The sequence below is a fragment of the Periophthalmus magnuspinnatus genome, chromosome 24 (assembly GCF_009829125.3).
Source record: "Periophthalmus magnuspinnatus isolate fPerMag1 chromosome 24, fPerMag1.2.pri, whole genome shotgun sequence".
Lineage (NCBI taxonomy): Eukaryota > Metazoa > Chordata > Actinopteri > Gobiiformes > Gobiidae > Periophthalmus > Periophthalmus magnuspinnatus.
In genome coordinates this window covers 25308708-25328829 of record NC_047149.1, presented here as the reverse complement: position 1 = coordinate 25328829, position 20122 = coordinate 25308708, and the positions used below count along the sequence as shown (strand labels likewise).

The following is a 20122-nucleotide window of genomic DNA, read 5'->3' as shown; positions in this document are numbered from 1 at the left end:
TTTGAAGAAAATAAATACTCATATCAAATCTCAGCAGATATTTAAAGCTACAGTATCAGAATCGGTATCAGAACTGGGTACATAACAAATACTACTACTACTACTACCACTTTTGCAACTACTTCTACAGAATTATTTGAATGAACTGATGGCACTAACTCCACTCACATAAGCGGGGAAGTGATGGATTGGATGGAACAAAATTTCACGAGTACTACTGATACTACAACAATACTGCTACTAATACTACTACTACTACTACTAATATTGTAAAATAAACTACTTCTGCTGCTAGTGCACGCTCAAAATGAGGTTATTATCAGATTTTTTTCATTAAAACACATTAAAATGACACGTAAACTCGCAGAATAATCCCATTTCTGTCTGAACTTGGTCCTTCAGATCATAGACTCTGGTATTTAAATAAACAGCCATCGTTACTTTTTACAGACAAATATCGTGTTGTACTGATACTTCATCTGCTCCACAGTCTGCAGACGCTTCCTTGAGTATAATTGTGTAATCTTTTTGGCTACTACCCACCTCTTTAAACTACAGCGTGTGTGGGACTTTATAACTCATAACGATCGTGTAATTCGTTCTAATCGTTCCAGATCCGCTCAGGGAAAGCAGATAACGGGCGATGAAGATCCCCTCCTCCTCCTCCTCCTCCTCCTCCTCCTCCTCTCTGTGCCTGCAGTCCTCTAACCAGCTCGTGTTTTAGTTTTGTGGAGGTGGATCAAACCAGAGCAAACATTACAGTCACGACACAGCAGTGAACAGGCAGAGACGGAGAGATAAGAGCAGATCAGAGCAGATCAGAGCTCCCCCCCCCATACTAGAGCTACAACTGAACTCACATCCACTAAGACCTGGTTTAGTCCTGGTTTAGACCTGGTTTAGACCTGATTTAGACCTGGTTTAGACCTGGTTTAGTCCTGGTTTAGTCCTGGTTTAGACCTGGTTTAGACCTGGTTTAGTCCTGGTTTAGACCTGGTTTAGTCCTGGTTTAGACCTGGTTTAGACCTGGTTTAGTCCTGGTTTAGTCCTGGTTTAGACCTGGTTTAGTCCTGGTTTAGACCTGGTTTAGACCTGGTTTAGTCCTGGTTTAGACCTGGTTTAGTCCTGGTTTAGACCTGGTTTAGACCTGGTTTAGTCCTGGTTTAGACCTGGTTTAGACCTGGTTTAGACCTGGTTTAGTCCTGGTTTAGTCCTGGTTTAGTCCTGGTTTAGACCTGGTTTAGTCCTGGTTTAGACCTGGTTTAGTCCTGGTTTAGTCCTGGTTTAGACCTGGTTTAGTCCTGGTTTAGACCTGGTTTAGACCTGGTTTAGACCTGGTTTAGTCCTGGTTTAGACCTGGTTTAGTCCTGGTTTAGACCTGGTTTAGTCCTGGTTTAGTCCTGGTTTAGTCCTGGTTTAGACCTGGTTTAGACCTGGTTTAGACCTGGTTTAGTCCTGGTTTAGTCCTGGTTTAGTCCTAGATTAATCCTGGTTAAGTCCTGGTTTAGTTCCCATTTAGATCTGGTTCAGAACCGCATTAATCCTGGTTTAGAACTAGTTTAAAGAGCTTAGGAGAGCTGGGACCTTCTTCACTGCTCTGACACCATAGCTGCCTCCTTCGTAAAGCAGGTTTGTCCTGGTTTAGACCTGGTTTAGACCTGGTTTAGTCCTGGTTTAGACCTGGTTTAGTCCTGGTTTAGTCCTGGTTTAGACCTGGTTTAGACCTGGTTTAGACCTGGTTTAGACCTGGTTTAGTCCTGGTTTAGACCTGGTTTAGTCCTGGTTTAGACCTGGTTTAGTCCTGGTTTAGTCCTGGTTTAGACCTGGTTTAGTCCTGGTTTAGACCTGGTTTAGACCTGGTTTAGACCTGGTTTAGACCTGGTTTAGTCCTGGTTTAGACCTGGTTTAGTCCTGGTTGTTTTGGGTTTATTCCATGTTTGGTGCTGGCAAAGAACTGGTGTAAAGGTTTTGTAGTGAGAAGATGACAGTCAAGTCCTGGTTAAATCCTGGTTTACTCCTGGTTGAGTCCCTGTTGAGTCCTGACTGAATCCTTGTTGAGTCCTGATTAAGTCCTGGTTAAATCCTGATCGAGTTCTGTTTAAGTTGATTTGTGATTTATTTTTTCTGGTTTCATCTCGAGTCTCTTTACAAAATTCTTCAACAGCTTTAGCAGACACTTTTCCGTTTACCCTCGACACATCTTGGTGATATAATACGCCTGTAGCCACAGCTGCCCTGGCTGATTAGAGGTGGCTGCTGATCTGCGCCAACGGCCTCTTTAACCAAGAAGATTTGACAAGTTTAGTGCAAAAGGCTTGAAAATCACTCGCCTGTTTGGATCCTTCTCTCAGAGCTGCTCAGTTCTTTATACGATGTTATTGTTTTACTTCCAAAAGTGAAAACTGCATTTGTTTCACTCTTTTCACTGAATTCACCAGAGTTTATTTTAAAACTCAGAGCCAAGAGTAAAATGGTGGAAAAGGTGTTTAAGATTCAAAATGCAGAGTGATCCAGTGTAGCTGCTCACGAGCCTCACAAATCCCCCACAAAACCAGTCACGACCAGAATGTTTTGATCGTCCCACTGAAAATGAAAGTGATCTGCAGCGAGGGAAATGGAGCAGGAATTAGCTTCTTAAACGCACGACTGGATTAGCGCGGTGACGTTAGCTTACGGATTTCTTCAACTTAAAAACCATAGCACCGGATGTGTCATACCTGAAATATGTGCTGATGTAGGTTTTGGCGTTATAATAGTAAATGTTTCACGTCAAAAAGTGATTTGAAATTTCACGGCGTGCCAATCAGAACGTGTTGGATTATGCTAGCAGTGACGCTACCTGCCACGTCCCTGTTTAAACTATAATAGATTAGCATTAGGAAATATGCTACAGCCCGTTTAAAAGCATTTGAGAAGTAATGGGTTATTGTGAAAACCTCGGTTGAAAAGTAATTTGAAATATCGCCAAGTGCAAATTTTTACGTTGCGGTGTAGTGGGTTGAGTCTTTGCCCACCAACCACAGGGTAGCTAGTTCAATACTCAACCCAACTAGATAAATACTACTTCAAGGCTCAACCAAAATAGTTCAAACAGGTTAATTTGGCAACAATGTTTGAGTTAAAGTAAAAGACAATAGGCTCGGTGCACATTAGCATGCTAGCGAGCGCACTGCGTCTCAAAGCTAATGCTAACTTTTATTAAAAAACCTAAAATATAAAACAAACAACTTATTAAAATGAAGATTAATCAATGTAAAGACCACCTTATTGTTTTTATGATGATGATTTCAGTTTGTGGTGTTATTTTAATGTTTGTCAAGCCTCAAAATTAGCATAAGCGTTAGCATTGAGGCATAAACGTCTCTTACTAAGCGCAGAAGTGTCCTCTGCTAATGTTTTCAGAGGCCCTCAAGTCCCTGTCCACTGCCTGATTTTTAAATATTTATTAATTTTAGAGTGACAATTGGACAGGGAGTAGTGACGCTAACAGTGAGGTCGCTAGATGCTAATGTGCACTGAGCTAATTCAAAAATGTAAAACAGAGCTGGAGACAGGTCAAAGTTCTCAGGTGGCGTTTTCTGCGTAAATGTTAAACTGCAGATGTGTCGACCTCGTTTATGGTTAATAAATTTGTAATTACTGGATCTATCCACATGAAACAAAAACTGACACAAAGTTCAACGTCTTCTCCGACAGTTTAAATAAACAAAAGTTAAATTATGTTTTTACAACAGCTTCGGAAAGTGATACCATTATTCAACCCCAAAAGACGTGATTTTAAAGGTCCCATATGATACATTCACACATTTTAACTGACAAACCCTGCATCTCGAACATAAAACGCTCTGTTCCACCTTGTGATGTCATCATGTGGCGATACAGGAAGTGCTCCGCTGTGTTTTTAAACTCCACACACCTTCATTTCTCTAATCATTTGGATAATTTCAGCTTCTGGAATTGCCAATTTCTACTGAACTAAAGGGAAAAGGAGCCGTTAAAGCTGCTGAAAAGTACCACTTGATGACATCACAAGGTGGAACAGAGCGTTTTTGAGCTTTGGAGATGTTACAGACTGAAACAAAACACAACTCCGGGTCTGTTTTTGACGAGGTAACGACATTATAACGCAATTTAAAGCTCATAAGAGTCCGTTTTGTGTCGTATAGAACATCGTCAAACTGCAGCGTGTGAACCAAACCCATTTGTTTTTTAATAAGAGGTTTAGGTGTTCATTCGTTTCCATTATCGTCTGAAATGGTCTAAACCGTCGGTGTGATGTTCCGGGTTGTTCTGTGTAACGCCGTGGTTCATTCGGTCGCTGTCACAGAGTCCTTGTAGCATAATGTGATTTTCTTTGTGCATTAATTTGTTTTTATTTGAAGCCAGATTCAGCTGAGCAGGAATTTCAATTTATGTCACTGCCTTTTTCTCACTGAACCAAATGGAATGTTTCATATTCACGAGGGCCGCATTCATCAAAGTGTCAGGGGCCGCTTCACTCAGGGCTAACGGCGCTTTTTCACCTCTGTAGATATTACTGCTACTACTACTATTACTATGACTATGAGTACTGCTACTACTGCTACTACAATGTCTACTACTACTACTACTGTGCTACTACTGTAACTACTACTACTACTGTGCTACTGCTACTACTATGACCATGAGTACTGCTACTACTGCTACTACAATGTCTACTACTACTACTGTGTTACTACTGTAACAACTACTACTACTGTGCTACTGCTACTACTATGACCATGAGTACTGCTACTACTGCTACTACAATGTCTACTACTACTACTGTGTTACTACTGTAACAACTACTACTACTGTGCTACTGCTACTACTACTACTGTAACAACTACTGCTACTGTGCTACTGCGACTACTACTATGACTGAGTACTGAAACTACTGCTACTACAACGTCTTCTACTACTACTACTGTGCTACTGCTACTACTATGACTATGAGTACTGCTACTACAACGTCTTCTACTACTACTACTGTGCTACTGCTACTACTATGACTATGAGTACTGCTACTACAATGTCTACTACTACTACTGTGCTACTACTGTAACAACTACTACTGTGCTACTGCTACTACTATGACTATGAGTACTGCAACTACTGCTACTACGTCTTCTACTACTACTACTGTGCTACTATTGCTACTACTATAACAACTACTACAACAACTTAGTAGTATGCTACCATGCTACTCCTACTACTGTGTTACTGCTACTGCTACTATGACTATGAATACTGCTACTATGACTATGAATACTGCTACTACTACAATGCTTACTGCTACTACTGTGCTATTAATACTACTACCACAACAACTACTACTGTGCTACTACTGCTACTAGCACTATGACTATGCCTACTACCACTACTACTACTATTACTACTCTGTTAATCTACTACTACAACTACTGTTACCACTACTACTCCAAGCCCACTACTACTACTACTACTGTGAGTTACTAATGTGAGTTATTTAACGCTTTTTGTTTACTGCATAATCCCATATATTTTACTTCATGTATTTAATGTCTTCTGTGTGTGTATAAAATGTAGAACGTAGTAAAAATAAATAAAATTAAATTAAATAAACAACACTGACTGAGGTTGTGTCCAAACGTCGCAGTGTAGTTATTTTAGGTAGTTTTCATTGACATTGTATTTTTTTATTAGAAATAACTACAAGAAAATACACAAATATTTAACCAGATTATTTATATTTGAGGATTACGGACTCTTGAACGCAAAATACAAAAATCTATATTCATTTAACTAAGTTCCTTCTCTTAATTAAATACTGTAGGACTGTGGAATGTTGTTGCGTAATCTGAAACGCAGCCATTTTGAAAACCTTCCTCTCTATTTACATTATGTCACTTTCCATTTACAGACCATAGTTCGAGGAAACCGACCGCCCAAAGACGCTTCCATCAACGGTTTACTGGAAGAATTCGACAACATCTCCGTGACCCGGTCCAACTCCCTCAGAAAAGAAAGCCCGCCGGGACCGCACCAGGCCGGACCCCCCTCCAAACCGCTCATCGGCAGCTTGCCCGGGGGTCCCGAAGAAAACGGATTCAGCCATTACTATTCCCGCTACTCCTGCGATCTGGACACGTCGAGCAGGGACTTTGCGCTGGACCCTGGCAAACCGAGCTTTTCCATCGACGGCGAATGGGCGGTGGGACGGCATTACCGATTCACCAAACAAAACGGACACTCGCATCCGATTCGTAGTCCGTTCTATCCCGACGCTATGCCGCAAAAGTCGGACTACGGCAAGCTCCCGCCGGACTACCACACGTACCTGGAAAGCAAGGGACGTTCTGCTGATGAAGTAGCGTCGACGGTGGGTAGCGGGGTGGGGTCGAGCGGGTACTACCGGGCGTCAGTCGGAGGATCGTCCAGTCAGGATTACAGGGAAACGTCAGTGGGGACGCCGTCTCGAGCGTCCCTACACAGCGAGCAGATCACGTACCCGGATAGCGATTGGAGTTATGGCGGATTAAGAGACGATTACGACAAGAGGCCGAAGAGTTCTTACGTGTCGCAAACGAGTCCGACCCCGGCGATCAGGCAGAGGTCGAGGTCTGGGTCTGGGCTTCAAGAACCAAACGTTCCGTACGCGGCGAGCGGCGGGCTAAGGAACCCTCCGCAGGCGCATTCGTACAGCTCCTACACCTATCCAAGGCTGTCGGAAAGTCTGGCCAATTCGCAGACGCTCGGGAAGGTAAGGGTCGCTACGGTACACAACGCGAGACAAATGTTATGTTTATGTATCAGTGCTGGAAGAAGTACTCCATTTTGTTAAGTGAAACTACAGATACCAGCAGAAAAAATACTTAAAAGAATCGTATGAAAAGATCTAACTAACAGTATTAAATTAACTGTTTTAAAATGTACTTGAAGAGTAAAAAGTAAAAGTATTTCTCGCAGATTTGCAGATCTGATAAAGCTTCAAATGTTGTGATTTTGATAAAGATTTGTTCTCCAGAAATAGTTAAATCAATCGTTTTTCATAGCTGGTTTTCTTTGTATATTTTTGTTTTGCTTAAATTATAAACGTGTTAAAAATAAACCCTCAGCCTTTTCAGCAGGTCTCAGACAATAAGAGAAAATACTTTTACTTTTCAGTCCTGTTCAAAAATGTAGTGGAGTATAAAGTACAGATACTGCCCTTAAATGTAGTGAAGTAAAAGTAGAAAGTATCCAGCATCGTGTTATAAGGCGCCATTTTGAGGACCGGTGACCGTTTGAAAGACATATTTTATTTTGACTTGTTAATTGCCATGGTAACGGCCCTAACTTTTCATCATTCTGAAACCTATGAATGAGTTTATGTTAAGAATGAAATGTAATTTGAAAAAATCGTACGCAATTATTGTCCATTTCTATGAATTTAGTCGAGTCTAGAGCATATACTTGGATTTTAAGTGAACATACTTAAAGGTGCACTGTGTAACCTTTCTAGCGGAGGGTGCGGCGTCTACTTGTTTCCATGGAGATGCTCTTTGTTTGCCTGGAATGTTTCACAGTCTGGCATAACACGTATCCATCCGTCTTTATTTAATTAAAGGTGATTTTATTGTTTTATTAACACTTGAGAAACATTAAAAAAAAATAAATAAATTCTTACCGGAAGCAGGGGTCACCTCTCCACAGATCTGATGTTTTTACCTGTGCAGGTGTTGATGCTTGTTTAATTTATCTATGGAGACAAATGTGGTTAATGACATACCATGGAACATTGCAAGAAAAGCAATCACCGTGGAGACAAACAAGTAGCAGAACCACTAACTGAACAGTTTTTACAACATAAATATAAAACACGACTTTTTGTTTAATTTATTGAACTTTGGTGCTTGGGTTGGCTGTGATAGATTTGTAATGTAAAGAAGATGGAGTGTCTGAAGTGGCTTGATGGTTGTGCTGCTGCGGTGCTCTAGAGATGGGGGATTTTAGCATGTTCTCTATCGATAACTCACCGTCTGATGTGGCCTCTCTAAATATCGATCCGCTCGAGCTTGACCCGTTAATTCAATAAAAAACACATCAGGGCTAAAGTGAGCAGCAAGTTCTACGCAAAAATATACTGTAAGACGAAGACGCTCAACGGAGACGCTCACTGTGTAGCTCCTCAGTCGTCCAGGTATGAGCCATAGCTAAATTAAATTGTGGACAAAGTGGGCGAAAAGTTTTAGAGTGAAGACGTTTGGCTGCTCCAATCCATCTCTGAACAGGAATGAGGCCTTAGACATTATAAGTCCATCCTCACACCTAAACCTAAACATGGAAAACAGTAGTGCTAGCCAGTATGCTAATAGGGGCCTGAACGATTATGCAAAATATGAATCGGGGACATTTATTGTAGTGAAACAGGTGTGTTAGTTTCAGTGTTGTTCGTTCTTTCAGATCAGACTGTGTAAAAAGTGGACTGAGTGAGCTCGACGTCACCCACAGCGTTCAGCTCCAGTCGAATGAAGCTAATCGAGGCTAACAGTTATAGCGGCTAATCTGGAGCAGAGTTAGATATTTGTAATACCGACTGCGAGAATCATAGCAACCAAAGAGCCAATCTGGAGCGAGGCTGTTGAAGGTAACGCCCCTTCCTGCCCGCAACAATAGTTTCACAGAGAGCGGGCGCTTAGCAACGCTGTCAATCAAACCTGTTGCTAACGCTAGCGGTAGCGATCTCAGGGAAGGAAGGCGCCTGATTTGTCTGTTTTTAATGTTCATATCTTGATTTACAGACACAATAGTGAAATAAAAACCCCAGGATCATGTAGAGGGTTAATACGAACATTTAAGACCAAAATGACGAGTCTGACAGCAGCAGAGACAGAGAGAGAGGACAGTAAAAAAAAAAAAAACACTCAAAAAAATAAATAAATAAATAAAACCACTCAAAAAACACAAAAAAGACAAAAAAACAAACCTCAAAATAACAAAAAAAAACCAAAAACAAATAAACCTCAAAATAACCAAAAGAAATAAAGAAAATAAACTAAAAAAAAAAAAAAAAAAAGTAAAAACTAAAATGAAACCTCAAAAAAAAAAAAAAAAAAAAAAAAAAAAAAAAAAAAAAAAGCTAAAAATAACTTAAAAAAACCCAACAGGATCATGTAGAGGGTTAATACGAACATTTAAGACCAAAATGACGAGTCTGACAGCAGCAGGTACAGAGAGACGGGACAGAGTTTCAATAGAAAGTGAATTGGAGCCAGAGTAAATGAAGCCGGAAGCCATGTTCATTTATATATACAGTCTGTGGTACTGGGGCTAGACAAATTTTACTTTATCATATGTGAATCATTAGGAACAGCCCCTTTAATTTTAATTTTACTATTATTTTGCCATATTCACTTGTGCAATAGGAGAAACTTGACTCCACTGTGCATCTCTGGAGCATCTCGGCCATAACAGAGGATGAGTCGACGAGCTCTTCCTCTTTGAAACGCACGAGCAGCTAGCAGGTCAGCTACGTCCGTTTATATATACAGTCTACGCTTCAGCCGTAATCTGACCAGAACTGAAGAAGCGTCTCGGATGTGCGGCCAAACGTCTTCACTCTAAAACTTTTGTCCAGTTACATATTTGAATTTTTCTTTCGTTTTGCTAAAGAAAAGCACATCTGCGGCAGAGCGAGCGTGCGCAGTTTGTATTCTCACGTCCCTTTAGTTCAGTCCAAATGGTCCTTTACAGTGTATTCCGTCTGCTCTCATTATCTGACAGGGCTGGAGTGGAGTGTCAGCCCTTAATCTACTCCTCCGCACTGAATTAGCCTCTCCTCTCTTCTGCCTCTCTTCTGTCTCTCTTCAGCCTCTCTTCTTCCTCTCTTCTGCACAAATCAATTAAAGCCGACGGCCGGTCCAGTCCCAAAGCTCAGAGCTGCAGAGGAGGAGGGAAAGAAACTGTTGAACTCTCAGCTCTGTGTAGTTTTTAAGATTCTCTGTAAGTCGATCCATATGTACTGATATTAAACTATTCAAAGTAATAATTTGTTTTCACTCATAGGGCTATATTTTGTGTACTCTGCTGTTTGGATACACAGAATACTGCAGTTACGTTGTTGTAGAGAGGAGGATGTAGCTGCTACGACCCAAAAAAAGCAGATTTTAGGGAGACGCAGGGGGGACAAAGACACAGCTAGTGCACACGGCGACAAAGAATATAAATATTAGTTAAAATGACGTGAATAAAGACCATAAACCTGCTTAAAACCGTAGTACTTTTTTTGTTTTTTCATTATGTATGTGTTTATTGCGCTGATAAATATAGACTAACATGCGTTGTTATTGTGATCGGGCTTGCATCTCCACAAACTTGACTCATATTTCACCTGGAGGACGGCCTCTTCCTACTTGTTTCCATGGAAATGTTGTTCCTTTGGATATAATATTCCAGAGTCTGGCATAAAACCTATGTGTTCTGAAGTATTGTTTTTTTTTTTAACCGTTCTATTTCCATGGCAACACGCAGCTGAGTTTCCACCTCCAAAAAGTTACATATATGACTTTAAAATTTGAGTCATTATTATTATTTAAAATTTTTACAGCGTATGTACACAGGGCGACAGTGGCTCAGTTGGTAGAGCGTTTTTTTTTTTTTTTTTCCAATTCCAAAAACCACATCCTGTCATTTTTGTTTTACACCAGATAATTTTCAGTTGTCTATTTCATACCATTTTAAAATTAAATACATCCTCTTGCCAAAACGACTCAAATTCCCTCTTTTATATAAGTATTTTTACAGTATATGGTTTTGTCATTTGCCGCACTGTTAAAACGCGCCTCGTCGGCCCATTAGCTCTGGGACTGTGCGAGCGCCGCGGTCCAGTGTCACACGCCGAGTCCACAGCCTCCGCTCTGCTGATGTAGATCCCATGGTGCCTTAATGAAAAAGCATTTAACCTCCACGCTCCGGTACATATCCACTCTCACAAACAGAACGTGCACGGAGCAGATCCCACCGCGGTCCTGCCACAGTCTGACCACGATCCGACCACATTTTCACCGTGATCTGACCGCGATCCGACCATGGGCCCACCACAGTTCTACCAAGATCTCACCACACACCAACAACGATCCCGCCAGTCCCACCACGATCTCCCCACGTTTCGACCAAAGTCCCACTACACTCCAACGACGGTCCCACCAGAATCCCACCACGATTCCACCATCCAACCATCATCCAAACAAAGTCCCACCATGGTCCCACCACATCAAACACGAGGTCACTTTCTCCAGTGTTTTATTTATTACCCTGAGCTGCTCCGGGGGCTCTGTCTTTCTCTCTGGAACTGGACAATCTCTGCAGGGAATGTAAAGATGGAGGCCATGATAGAAAATGTAAAACGTACATGTGGATTTGGTGAGTTTAAAAGTCCTAAATTACACAAAACTGACCTTTGTGAAATTTTAGTCGTGTTCTAATGTTTCCTCCTCAAAAACAGACCTGGAGTTGTGTTTTGTTTCATTCTCACACATCTCCAAACCTCAAAATGCTCTATTCCACCTTGTGATGTGCACTAAACCAGGACTAAACCAGGACTAAACCAGGACTAAACCAGGACTAAGCCAGGACTAAACCAAAATTTACCTATAGGACTAAGCCAGGACTGAACCAGAACTAAACCAAGATCAACCAATAGGGCAAAATCTGGACTAAATTAGGACTGAACTAGGACTAAACCAGGTCCAAACCAGGTCTAAACCAGGTCTAAACCAGGTCTAAACCAGGTCTAAACCAGGTCTAAACCAGGTCTAAACCAGGACTAAACCAGGTCTAAACCAGGTCTAAACCAGGTCTAAACCAGGTCTAAACCAGGTCTAAACCAGGTCTAAACCAGGTCTAAACCAGGACTAAACCAGGACTAAACCAGGTCTAAACCAGGTCTAAACCAGGACTGAACCAGGTCTATAAAGCTGCAGATGCAGTGCAGACCCTGGAGGTGTAATGTGCTGTGGTATTTAAAGGCACTTTCAGAACAATGGAGGGAAAAAGAAAAGACGTGTAGTCAGGTGGCAGGTTAACAATGACTATTCTCTCTCTCTTTCTATTCTTTCCCCTCCTCCCCCCGCCCATCCCTCTCTCCACTACAGTAAACTCCCTCACATAAAGTGTAAGTGAGTGCAGTCCCAGCTGTTGTGTAGCCGTGGGGAAAGAGAGGAGGAGGAGGAGGAGGAAGAGGAGGAGGAGGAGGAGGAGGGGGAGGAGGAGGAGGAGGAGGAGGAGAAGGAGGAGGAGGAGAAGGAGAGGAGGAGGAGGAGACACACACAGATACAATCACACACACATTCAGAAAAAATACACTTCCTCTGCTGTGACTTCAGGCTTCCCCCATTCGTCCTCTCTTCCTCCTTTCATCTCTTTCCATCATTCTCTCTTCTTGCTTTCTCTGTATCTCTTTCCCTACTCTCCAGCCCCTTTTGTCTCTTTCTTGCCTCTCTTCTCTCCCTGCCCCATCTCTTCTCTTTCCTTCCTTCCTCCTTCTCCACTCTCTCCCTTTCTCCCCTCTACCCCTCTTTCCTTCCCTTCTTCCTCCCTCTCTTCTTTCTTCCCCTCTACCTCTCCCTCTCCCACTGCTTTTCTCTCATCTCTCTACCTCCTCTACCTTCTTCTTCCTTTCTTCTCTCTCTTGCTCTCTTTATCTCTCCCTTTCTCTCTCTCCACCCCATCTGACTCCTCTTTCTCAGCTCTCTCTTTCACCATGCCCATCTTTTCTCTTTCGCCTCCATCTCTACCTACTCAGCCATTTCTCCTCCTTCTTTCCTCCCTCTCTTCTCTCTCCTTGTCTCTCCCTCTCCTCCTTTCTCCTTCTCTCTCTCTCTTTCCTCCTCTCCCCCTCTTTCCCCTCCCTCTCTCTGTATAATAGTGGGCTCAGTGACAGATTGCTGTAGCTGCACTTTTCTTTCTCTCCCCTCTCCCCCCTCTCCTTATTCTCCCCTCCATCCTTTCCCTCTCTTCCTCTTTCTTCTCTGTCCCTCCTCTTCCCCCCTTTCTCTCTCTCCCTTCTCCTCCCTCTCTCTTTGTGTAGTAGTGGTCTCAGTTCAACTCTCGGTGACAGATTGCTGTTGCGGCACTTTCTCTCTTGCCCTCCTCCCTCCCTTTCTCTCTCTCCTCCTCTCTCTCTTCTCTCTCCCTCCTCAGTCTCAGTGCGGCTCTCGGTGACAGATTGCTGTAGCGGCGCTTTCTCTCTCTTTCTCTCTCTCTTTCCCTCTCTCCGCAGCGTTAGCATAAACGCGGCCGTCCCGTGTCGCGGCGCCCGATTCAATTTCACACTCGAGTTGTGTCGTTGATTACGCTGCCAAACTCAGATTAATGCTCGTTTAACCAACATGGATCAGGAGCCGCCGCGGCGACAGGCCCGGCCCGAGGAGGAGCCGGACAGCGAGGGGGGGAGGGGGGCTCACAGGGGCTGCCCCGGGAGCAGTGTAACCCCCCCCCCCTCCTCCTCTTCACCTTCTACCCCTCCTCTCTTCCTCCTCCTCTCTCCCGTCTCTCCTAACAACACGAGCAGCACATTCACAAAATAATATACGTCCTGTGCTTCAACGTCAGGCTTCCCCCATTCATCCTCTCTTCTGTCTCTCTCTCTCTCTCTGCTCTTTACCTTCTACCCCTTCTCTCTTTCAAAATAATATACTTACTCTCTCCTTTTCTTTCTCTCCTTCTACCCCTTCTCTCTTTCAAAATAATATACTTCCCAAGCTTCGACATCAGGCTTCCCCATTTATCCTCTTCCTCTCTGTTTCTTTCTCTTTATTCTTTACCTTTTACCCCTTCTCTCTTCCCTTTCTTTTAAAATATTTCCTCTCTCCTCCCTCTATTCTTTCACTCTCTGCTCTCTACTCTTTATCTTCTACCCCTTCTCTCTTTCTTCTCTCTCCTCTTCTTCTTCCTCCTCATTCTTTCTGCCATCCCCCCTTTTCCTTCCTCATTTTTCCTTACTTCTTCCTCTTCCTTCACCTCCCCATTCTTCTTTATACTCCCCTCTCCTCCACCCGTCTCACCCTCCTTTATTTTCTCCTCTCCTCCTCCTCTCTCCCAGCCTTGAGAGTGATTGATTAACACACTTGTGTTGTAATTAAACCTGATGCCCCGGCTCCTCTACAGGCTGTGATAGAAACTCTAGTGTGAAAGAGAGAAGCACGACCCAAATACAAGCTCCAGTCCTCTCTCCTCTTCTCTCTTTCCTCTCTACCCCGTAACCCAGCCCTCTCTCACTCTTCCGCTCTTTTCCACTGACTCTTCTCCCTCTCTTCCTCCCACCTCTCTTCCTCCCTTTCTCCTCTCTTCTTCCTTCTCCCTCTTTCTTATTCCTCTTTCTCTCTTCCCCTGCCTCTTTCCCACTTTCTCTTCTTCCTCTCTCTCTCCCACTCTACATCCCACCTCTTCCCCCTTTCTCCTCTCTAATTCCTGCTCTCTCCTCTTTCTTCACTTTCTTACTCCTCTCACTTTCTCTCTCACCCCTACCTCTCGTTCCCGCTCTTTTTCATCTGTGTCCCTTCCTACCTCCCACCTCTCTTCCCCCTCCCTTCCTTCTCTCCTCTTTTTTTCATCTTGCTTTCTCGCTCCTCCCACCTCTTCCCCGCTGTCTCTTCTTCCTCACTTTCTCCCTCTTAACATCACATTTCTCTTCCTCCTTCTTTCTCCTCTCATCTAGCTTTCTGTCTCTCTCCCCCTTTCTCACTGTCTCTTTCTCCTCTCTCACTCCCTCTACTACCCATCTCTTCTCCTTTTTCCTTCTCTCCTTCTCCTCTCTTCTTTCTTACTCCTTTCTCTCATCTCACTTTCTATCTCTCTCCCTTCCTTTCTTTCCCACTGTCTCCTCTTTCCCTCTTTTTCTTCCCCTCTCTCTCTTTCCTCTCTTTCTCTCCTCTCCAGTCTTCAGGAGCAGAGGGGGGGAGGTGTGAGGAGATTTAATTACATTTTATTGTCAGGCCATCACTCCCACAATGCACCAGTTCTGGTATCGATGTTTAAGGCTACACTTTTATCATCCTCCCAAATGCATTATGGTCCTGACAGGTTTAGAATTAACGCCGCTCCACAGACGTTGTTTATCAGCGAGTGTTACAACTACTGTAATGATTTCCTAATGCAGTTTGTCCCTGTCATTAATCTGAGCGACACTTCAAACACTTCACCTCATTTATTTTAGATTCATATTTTCACTACATTTTTTCAATTTTTTATTGTTGCCGTTGACTAAAAACTCTTCACGTGCTGCCATTCGATTGGTCGACTAAAAAGGGGGCGTGGCCAAAGCTATCAAAACTATTAAAACTATTGCGTAACCATGACGGGGGGGATGAAGGAGGCTGTTGTCCCGGGGCCCAGAATTTGACCCTTTTCTTATTAATTTGTGATCGAGTCCCGTTCAGATCAAGTTCTGTCGTTGTGTCGTTAGGCAAGACACTTCACTCACATTGCCAAGTATGTGTGTGTGTGTGTGTGTGTGTGATTGGTGGTGGTTGGAGGGGCCAATGGTGCAGATTCGCAGCCTCGCTTACATCAGTCTGTCTCAGGGCAGCTGTGGCTACAATAGTACTTTACCGTCACTGAGTGTGGAGTGAATGAGCTTTGAGAGGCTTCAACAAGACAAGTGTAAGACATTATTATTATTATTATTATTAATTTAGATTCGCAAGAGAGAGGAGAAGAGAAGAGAGAGATTGAGGGGAGAAAGAGATGGGAGGGAGAAAGAGAGAGAGAGGAAGAACTTCTGATGGTGTGATTGATGCAATTCAGGATTAGCATGTTAGCGACAGTGTGTCCTTGTGTTTGCGATTCCAGACCAGGTAGAGAGTTGAGAGAAGTTTATCTGATCAGATGAAGTACAGACGGCAGGTACATGTGTCAGGGAGTTTGTCCAGTACTTAAAACCCGAGAAAAGTACTATCTGTAGAAGACTGGTCCTATAAAGACTTAACTCGTTTTACATACTGTTCGTACAAGGTCATAAATGGAAATACTGTTAACTGTTTAGAGGAAGGTAGAATACGGCACAAAAAAAGATACTTGCAGTCACTGAAAAGACGTATTACAAAACCTCGTCAACTTGAAAATGAAGAGCTGTGTCATGTGACTGAAGTAGCAGGTTCCAGTGTAAACGTCTTAAAATAAGTATGTGTCACATTCTTATTGAGAAAAAAGTTTATTCTTAAACCTCGTGTTGAGAGTAAAGCATCAAAAATCATCCTTCACTCCATCTCCAAGTCCATCTTTAATAAATCTAATATATTAATTGGTAAATGAGTCAAAGCTAAATGGGTCAAAAATATATGGTCTATTAATAAAAAAAAATAAAATATACAAAACAAAAATGTATGTCCACCAATACAGTAATTATATTGCAACAAAAAAAATATGAGATTAACTGATTTTCATTAACATTTTTAGGAATAATTCAGGCTTGATTTGCCATTTTTTAAGTTGTAGCTTAATCACTGAATGAAATCACAAAAATAAACCAAAAAATTATCAAATACTGATTTTTTTTTTTAGTACGAGACGATCTTAAAATGAATTGCTGAAATCAGTCAAATCAGTCAAATTAGTCACGCTTCCTGTCCTGAATTCCTGTTTGGCGTTTCATTTTGTTGCAGTGTAATATTGGTCGTGAGTGGGTCGTATAGTGAGTAATCCCTCTCTGAGTCAGCCGGTTTGATCTGACTCATCCCGTAGAGCTGAAAATAGACCCGTGTAACAGGAGGGGGGGGGGGTTCCTCGTTTACCCCCTTTCCCTCCTCCATTCACGGCGACAGGCTTCAGAGGAGTCCTGAGGGAGTTTGGACGGGGGTTCTTCCAGAGGAGTTCCAGGAGTGTCCCCGGTTCCAGATGCTCGTCCCTGATAAATGAGGCGGGTGTTGGGGCGGTTACGATCGAGCGAGTTTCCTGTCGTGTTGCTTTACTAATAAATGTACTGTATTAAACCTGGTTAGACGTTATGTAGACGTGAAGTGTTTAGTTTTAGTTTTTTGTTTTAGTGTTGTTCATGTTACACCGGGAGCTCTGATAAAAGTTTGTGTTTTAGATCCTATAATTCAACGGATTCAAATCTAAGAAAATTATTCAAAATTATTAATAATGAAGCTTCACCTACATTAAAAAAACTACCCGATTCACTCGTTCCTCCGTAAACCGAAATTGCATAGTTCCAAAAAGATCCTCGGCCTTTGCTCAATCGGCTTTTTCTTATCAAACCATGAGGCAGTGGAATCAGCTCCACACAGTCTGAAAGTGTCTGTGGATTTTAAGTTTTACTAGAAATTTGAAAAAAGTTCATTTTAAATAATCAAACGTGTCCACATCAGTCTAGTTCAGTGCTTCTCAATTATTTTCTATCATGCCCCCCCTATAAAGAAGAAAAAATTTCGCGCCCCCCCCCCCCCAAAAAAAATAAATAAATAAATGAAATGATATAATGAAATTTAATTAAATATCAAATAAAAAATAAAATTAAATAAACATCAAATGACTAAATTAAAATTAAATAAATATCAAAATAATACATTAAAATTATATAACTATCAAATTAAAACAAGTAATTTAGCAGTTTGGTACACCACCTTACATGATGCTCAGTGCTCGCTGGTTTAAGTCACATTTACAAAGTGGATGATTGTTGTTAATATTTGACACGTTTACGCTGAAAAAACTCCAGAGTCTTATCAGCGTGACTGAGGTGTAATGAGGTGGGGTCTTAACTTATTTGTCTTCATACTGTCCACTGCCACAGGAGACATCGGTCTGTCCTCGTGTCCCACCAGTGAAGCTAAATACGCTTCATCAGACTCCTCCTCGTCTTATTTTTCGGGTGACTTTACCTCCGTCTATATCCGCCTTTCTTTTCATCCCTGTTAAAATGTTTTCCATAGTGTCTCTTTAGCAAAAGTGTTTCTTGTTCACTGCCCTGTGTCACGATCTGTTCGCTCTCTCCTGCTCTTTGCTGCGTACAGTACGACAGTGTCATACGCGGAGTCATACGCGCCCCCCACCGCATCTCACCGCGCCCCCCTATTTGAGAACCACTGGTCTAGTTAGTTGGTGCTGCTCTGTGCTCACTGTATAAACCTGCACATAATGATTTTTATATTAGTTTCGACTGGGGGGGACATATGTACGGCAGGTCGGTCGTCGTATATTGTAATTGTTAATTGATATGTGTTTTTTTAATGTGTGTTCACCTGCTCAGGGACTGCAGATGGAAAGTAGCAGTAGCTAAATCTGGTGCAAATCATCTTTTCCTTGTAAGATTAATGAATTTGTACATGGTCCCTGTCAAATAAAGAATAAAGAAAGAAAGAAAGAAACAAAGGCTGCACCAACATTCAACGGCCCATTTTACACCGTTTTCTATGTTCTAATGTTGTTTCCGCTTGACAAACAGACCTGGAGTTGTGTTTTTTTTTTGTTTCATTCTCACATGTTTCACACACAAACAAATCAACCTGCAGATTTAGGCTGAGTTCTTCTCTCAAACCGAAAACGCTCCGTTCCACCTTGTGATGTCATCATGTGGTGATACAGGAAGTGCTCCGCTGTGTTTTTAAACTCCACACACCTTCATTTCTAGAATCACGTGGATGATTTCAGACCTGGAGACCTGCTAATCTCTGCTGAACTAAAGGTAAAAGGAGCTGTTCACTTGAAAACTACCACTTGATGACATCACAAGGTGGAACAGAGCGTTTTGAGCTTTGGAGATGTAACAGACTAATAATAAAGTGTGACTCAAACATGTGAATGAAACAAAACACAACTCCAGGTCTGTTTTTGAGGAGGGAGCAGCATTAGAACACGACTTAAAGCTACAAGAGTCAATTTTGCGTAATATAGGACCTTTAAACTTGGACTAAATCCAAACTAAACTTGAATATTTTCTTAGAACAAAACAAAATCACCATGATACAAGACTCAAACATGTCAACATACAGTCTTTGCTCTATTTTCAACCAGAATAACATTTATACAGAGGAGCAACGTTCACAATGTTCTAGAGACGGCCTTGGATTTTAATGGTGGTGAAGAGGAGATGGAGACACTGAGGAGGCTAGTGGTTCTGCTGCTGCGGTGGAAATAAAAGGCAGAATGAGGGTTACAGCCTATAGCACAAAGAGAGTGGTGATTAGTTGATTCACGAGTTTCAGCTTCCTGTTACTTGGAGCCATTTTGAGGACGGTGGACCATTCAAAAGACATAATATTTGTTTGTTTTGAGTTGTTAATCGCTATGTCAACGGATACACAGAGAGTTGTGATTGACTGATTGTGGAATCCAGGTAGTAAATATGGTCTTTACTGAGTTTCCCTTGAATGTTGTCACGATACAAAAATGACAAAATTGATTTCGCTACTAAGAAAAAGACCGGGGACGATATTGATGTTATTTTGTGTTGTTGTGATGTTATTTTGTGATGTTGTTTGTGTTATTATCATGGACAAAGTTATTACGATTAATGATTATATGACGATAATGATTAAAGTTGTTATGGATATGAATAATTATAACTTTAGCAGATATGCCCCCCCCTGTAATACAAATTAAACAGGAAGAGGAACCAATTTTGGGCCCTGAACAACCGACCCCTTTGTCGTCTTTTTCTGCACATTCTGGTGACACAATGGTGATTATCTTTGTTTGGCGATTATTACGATTATATAAAATGTCCCACAAATGATTATTGTCGACCCTTTTTATCACAACAAATGATATTATTGTTTATTGTCCCATCCCTATTCAATACCTGTTCTGATACCACAGCTTGAATGTGACTTTTTTCCGTATCGATTATTATCTGCCTTTCCTTTTTCCAGCCCTTCTTCCCTCCATCACTAACCCCCCTCTCTCTCTCTTCTCCACAGAGCGATTACGAGCGTCAGTCGCGAGACACCAGCCCTCAGGTGCTCAGTGGAGACACGTACCCGCGTGGGCCTCTCAAACTACCTCAGAGCCACCCCAAACCGCCAGGGTACCCCCCGGCTCACCTGCCGCCGCACCTGCCGTACCCGCCCGTGTTCCACCACTACAAGCCCTCGCCCTACCACCACCCGCCGTCCCAGCCCAGCCCCCCCTACACCCCACAGGT

General features: G+C 42.3%; 1 protein-coding gene across 3 annotated transcripts in view; it reads left to right on the top strand.

The window, feature by feature from the left end:
- Positions 1-20122, top strand: part of pak5 (p21 protein (Cdc42/Rac)-activated kinase 5) — a 121670-nt gene that overhangs the window by 80431 nt on the left and 21117 nt on the right. For all 3 annotated transcript variants that reach the window (XM_033991232.2, XM_055232054.1, XM_055232055.1), the window contains 2 exons: positions 5921-6760; positions 19899-20120. In XM_033991232.2, the coding sequence (XP_033847123.1) occupies positions 5921-6760; positions 19899-20120 (1062 nt within the window). The remainder of the gene's footprint in view (positions 1-5920; positions 6761-19898; positions 20121-20122) is intronic.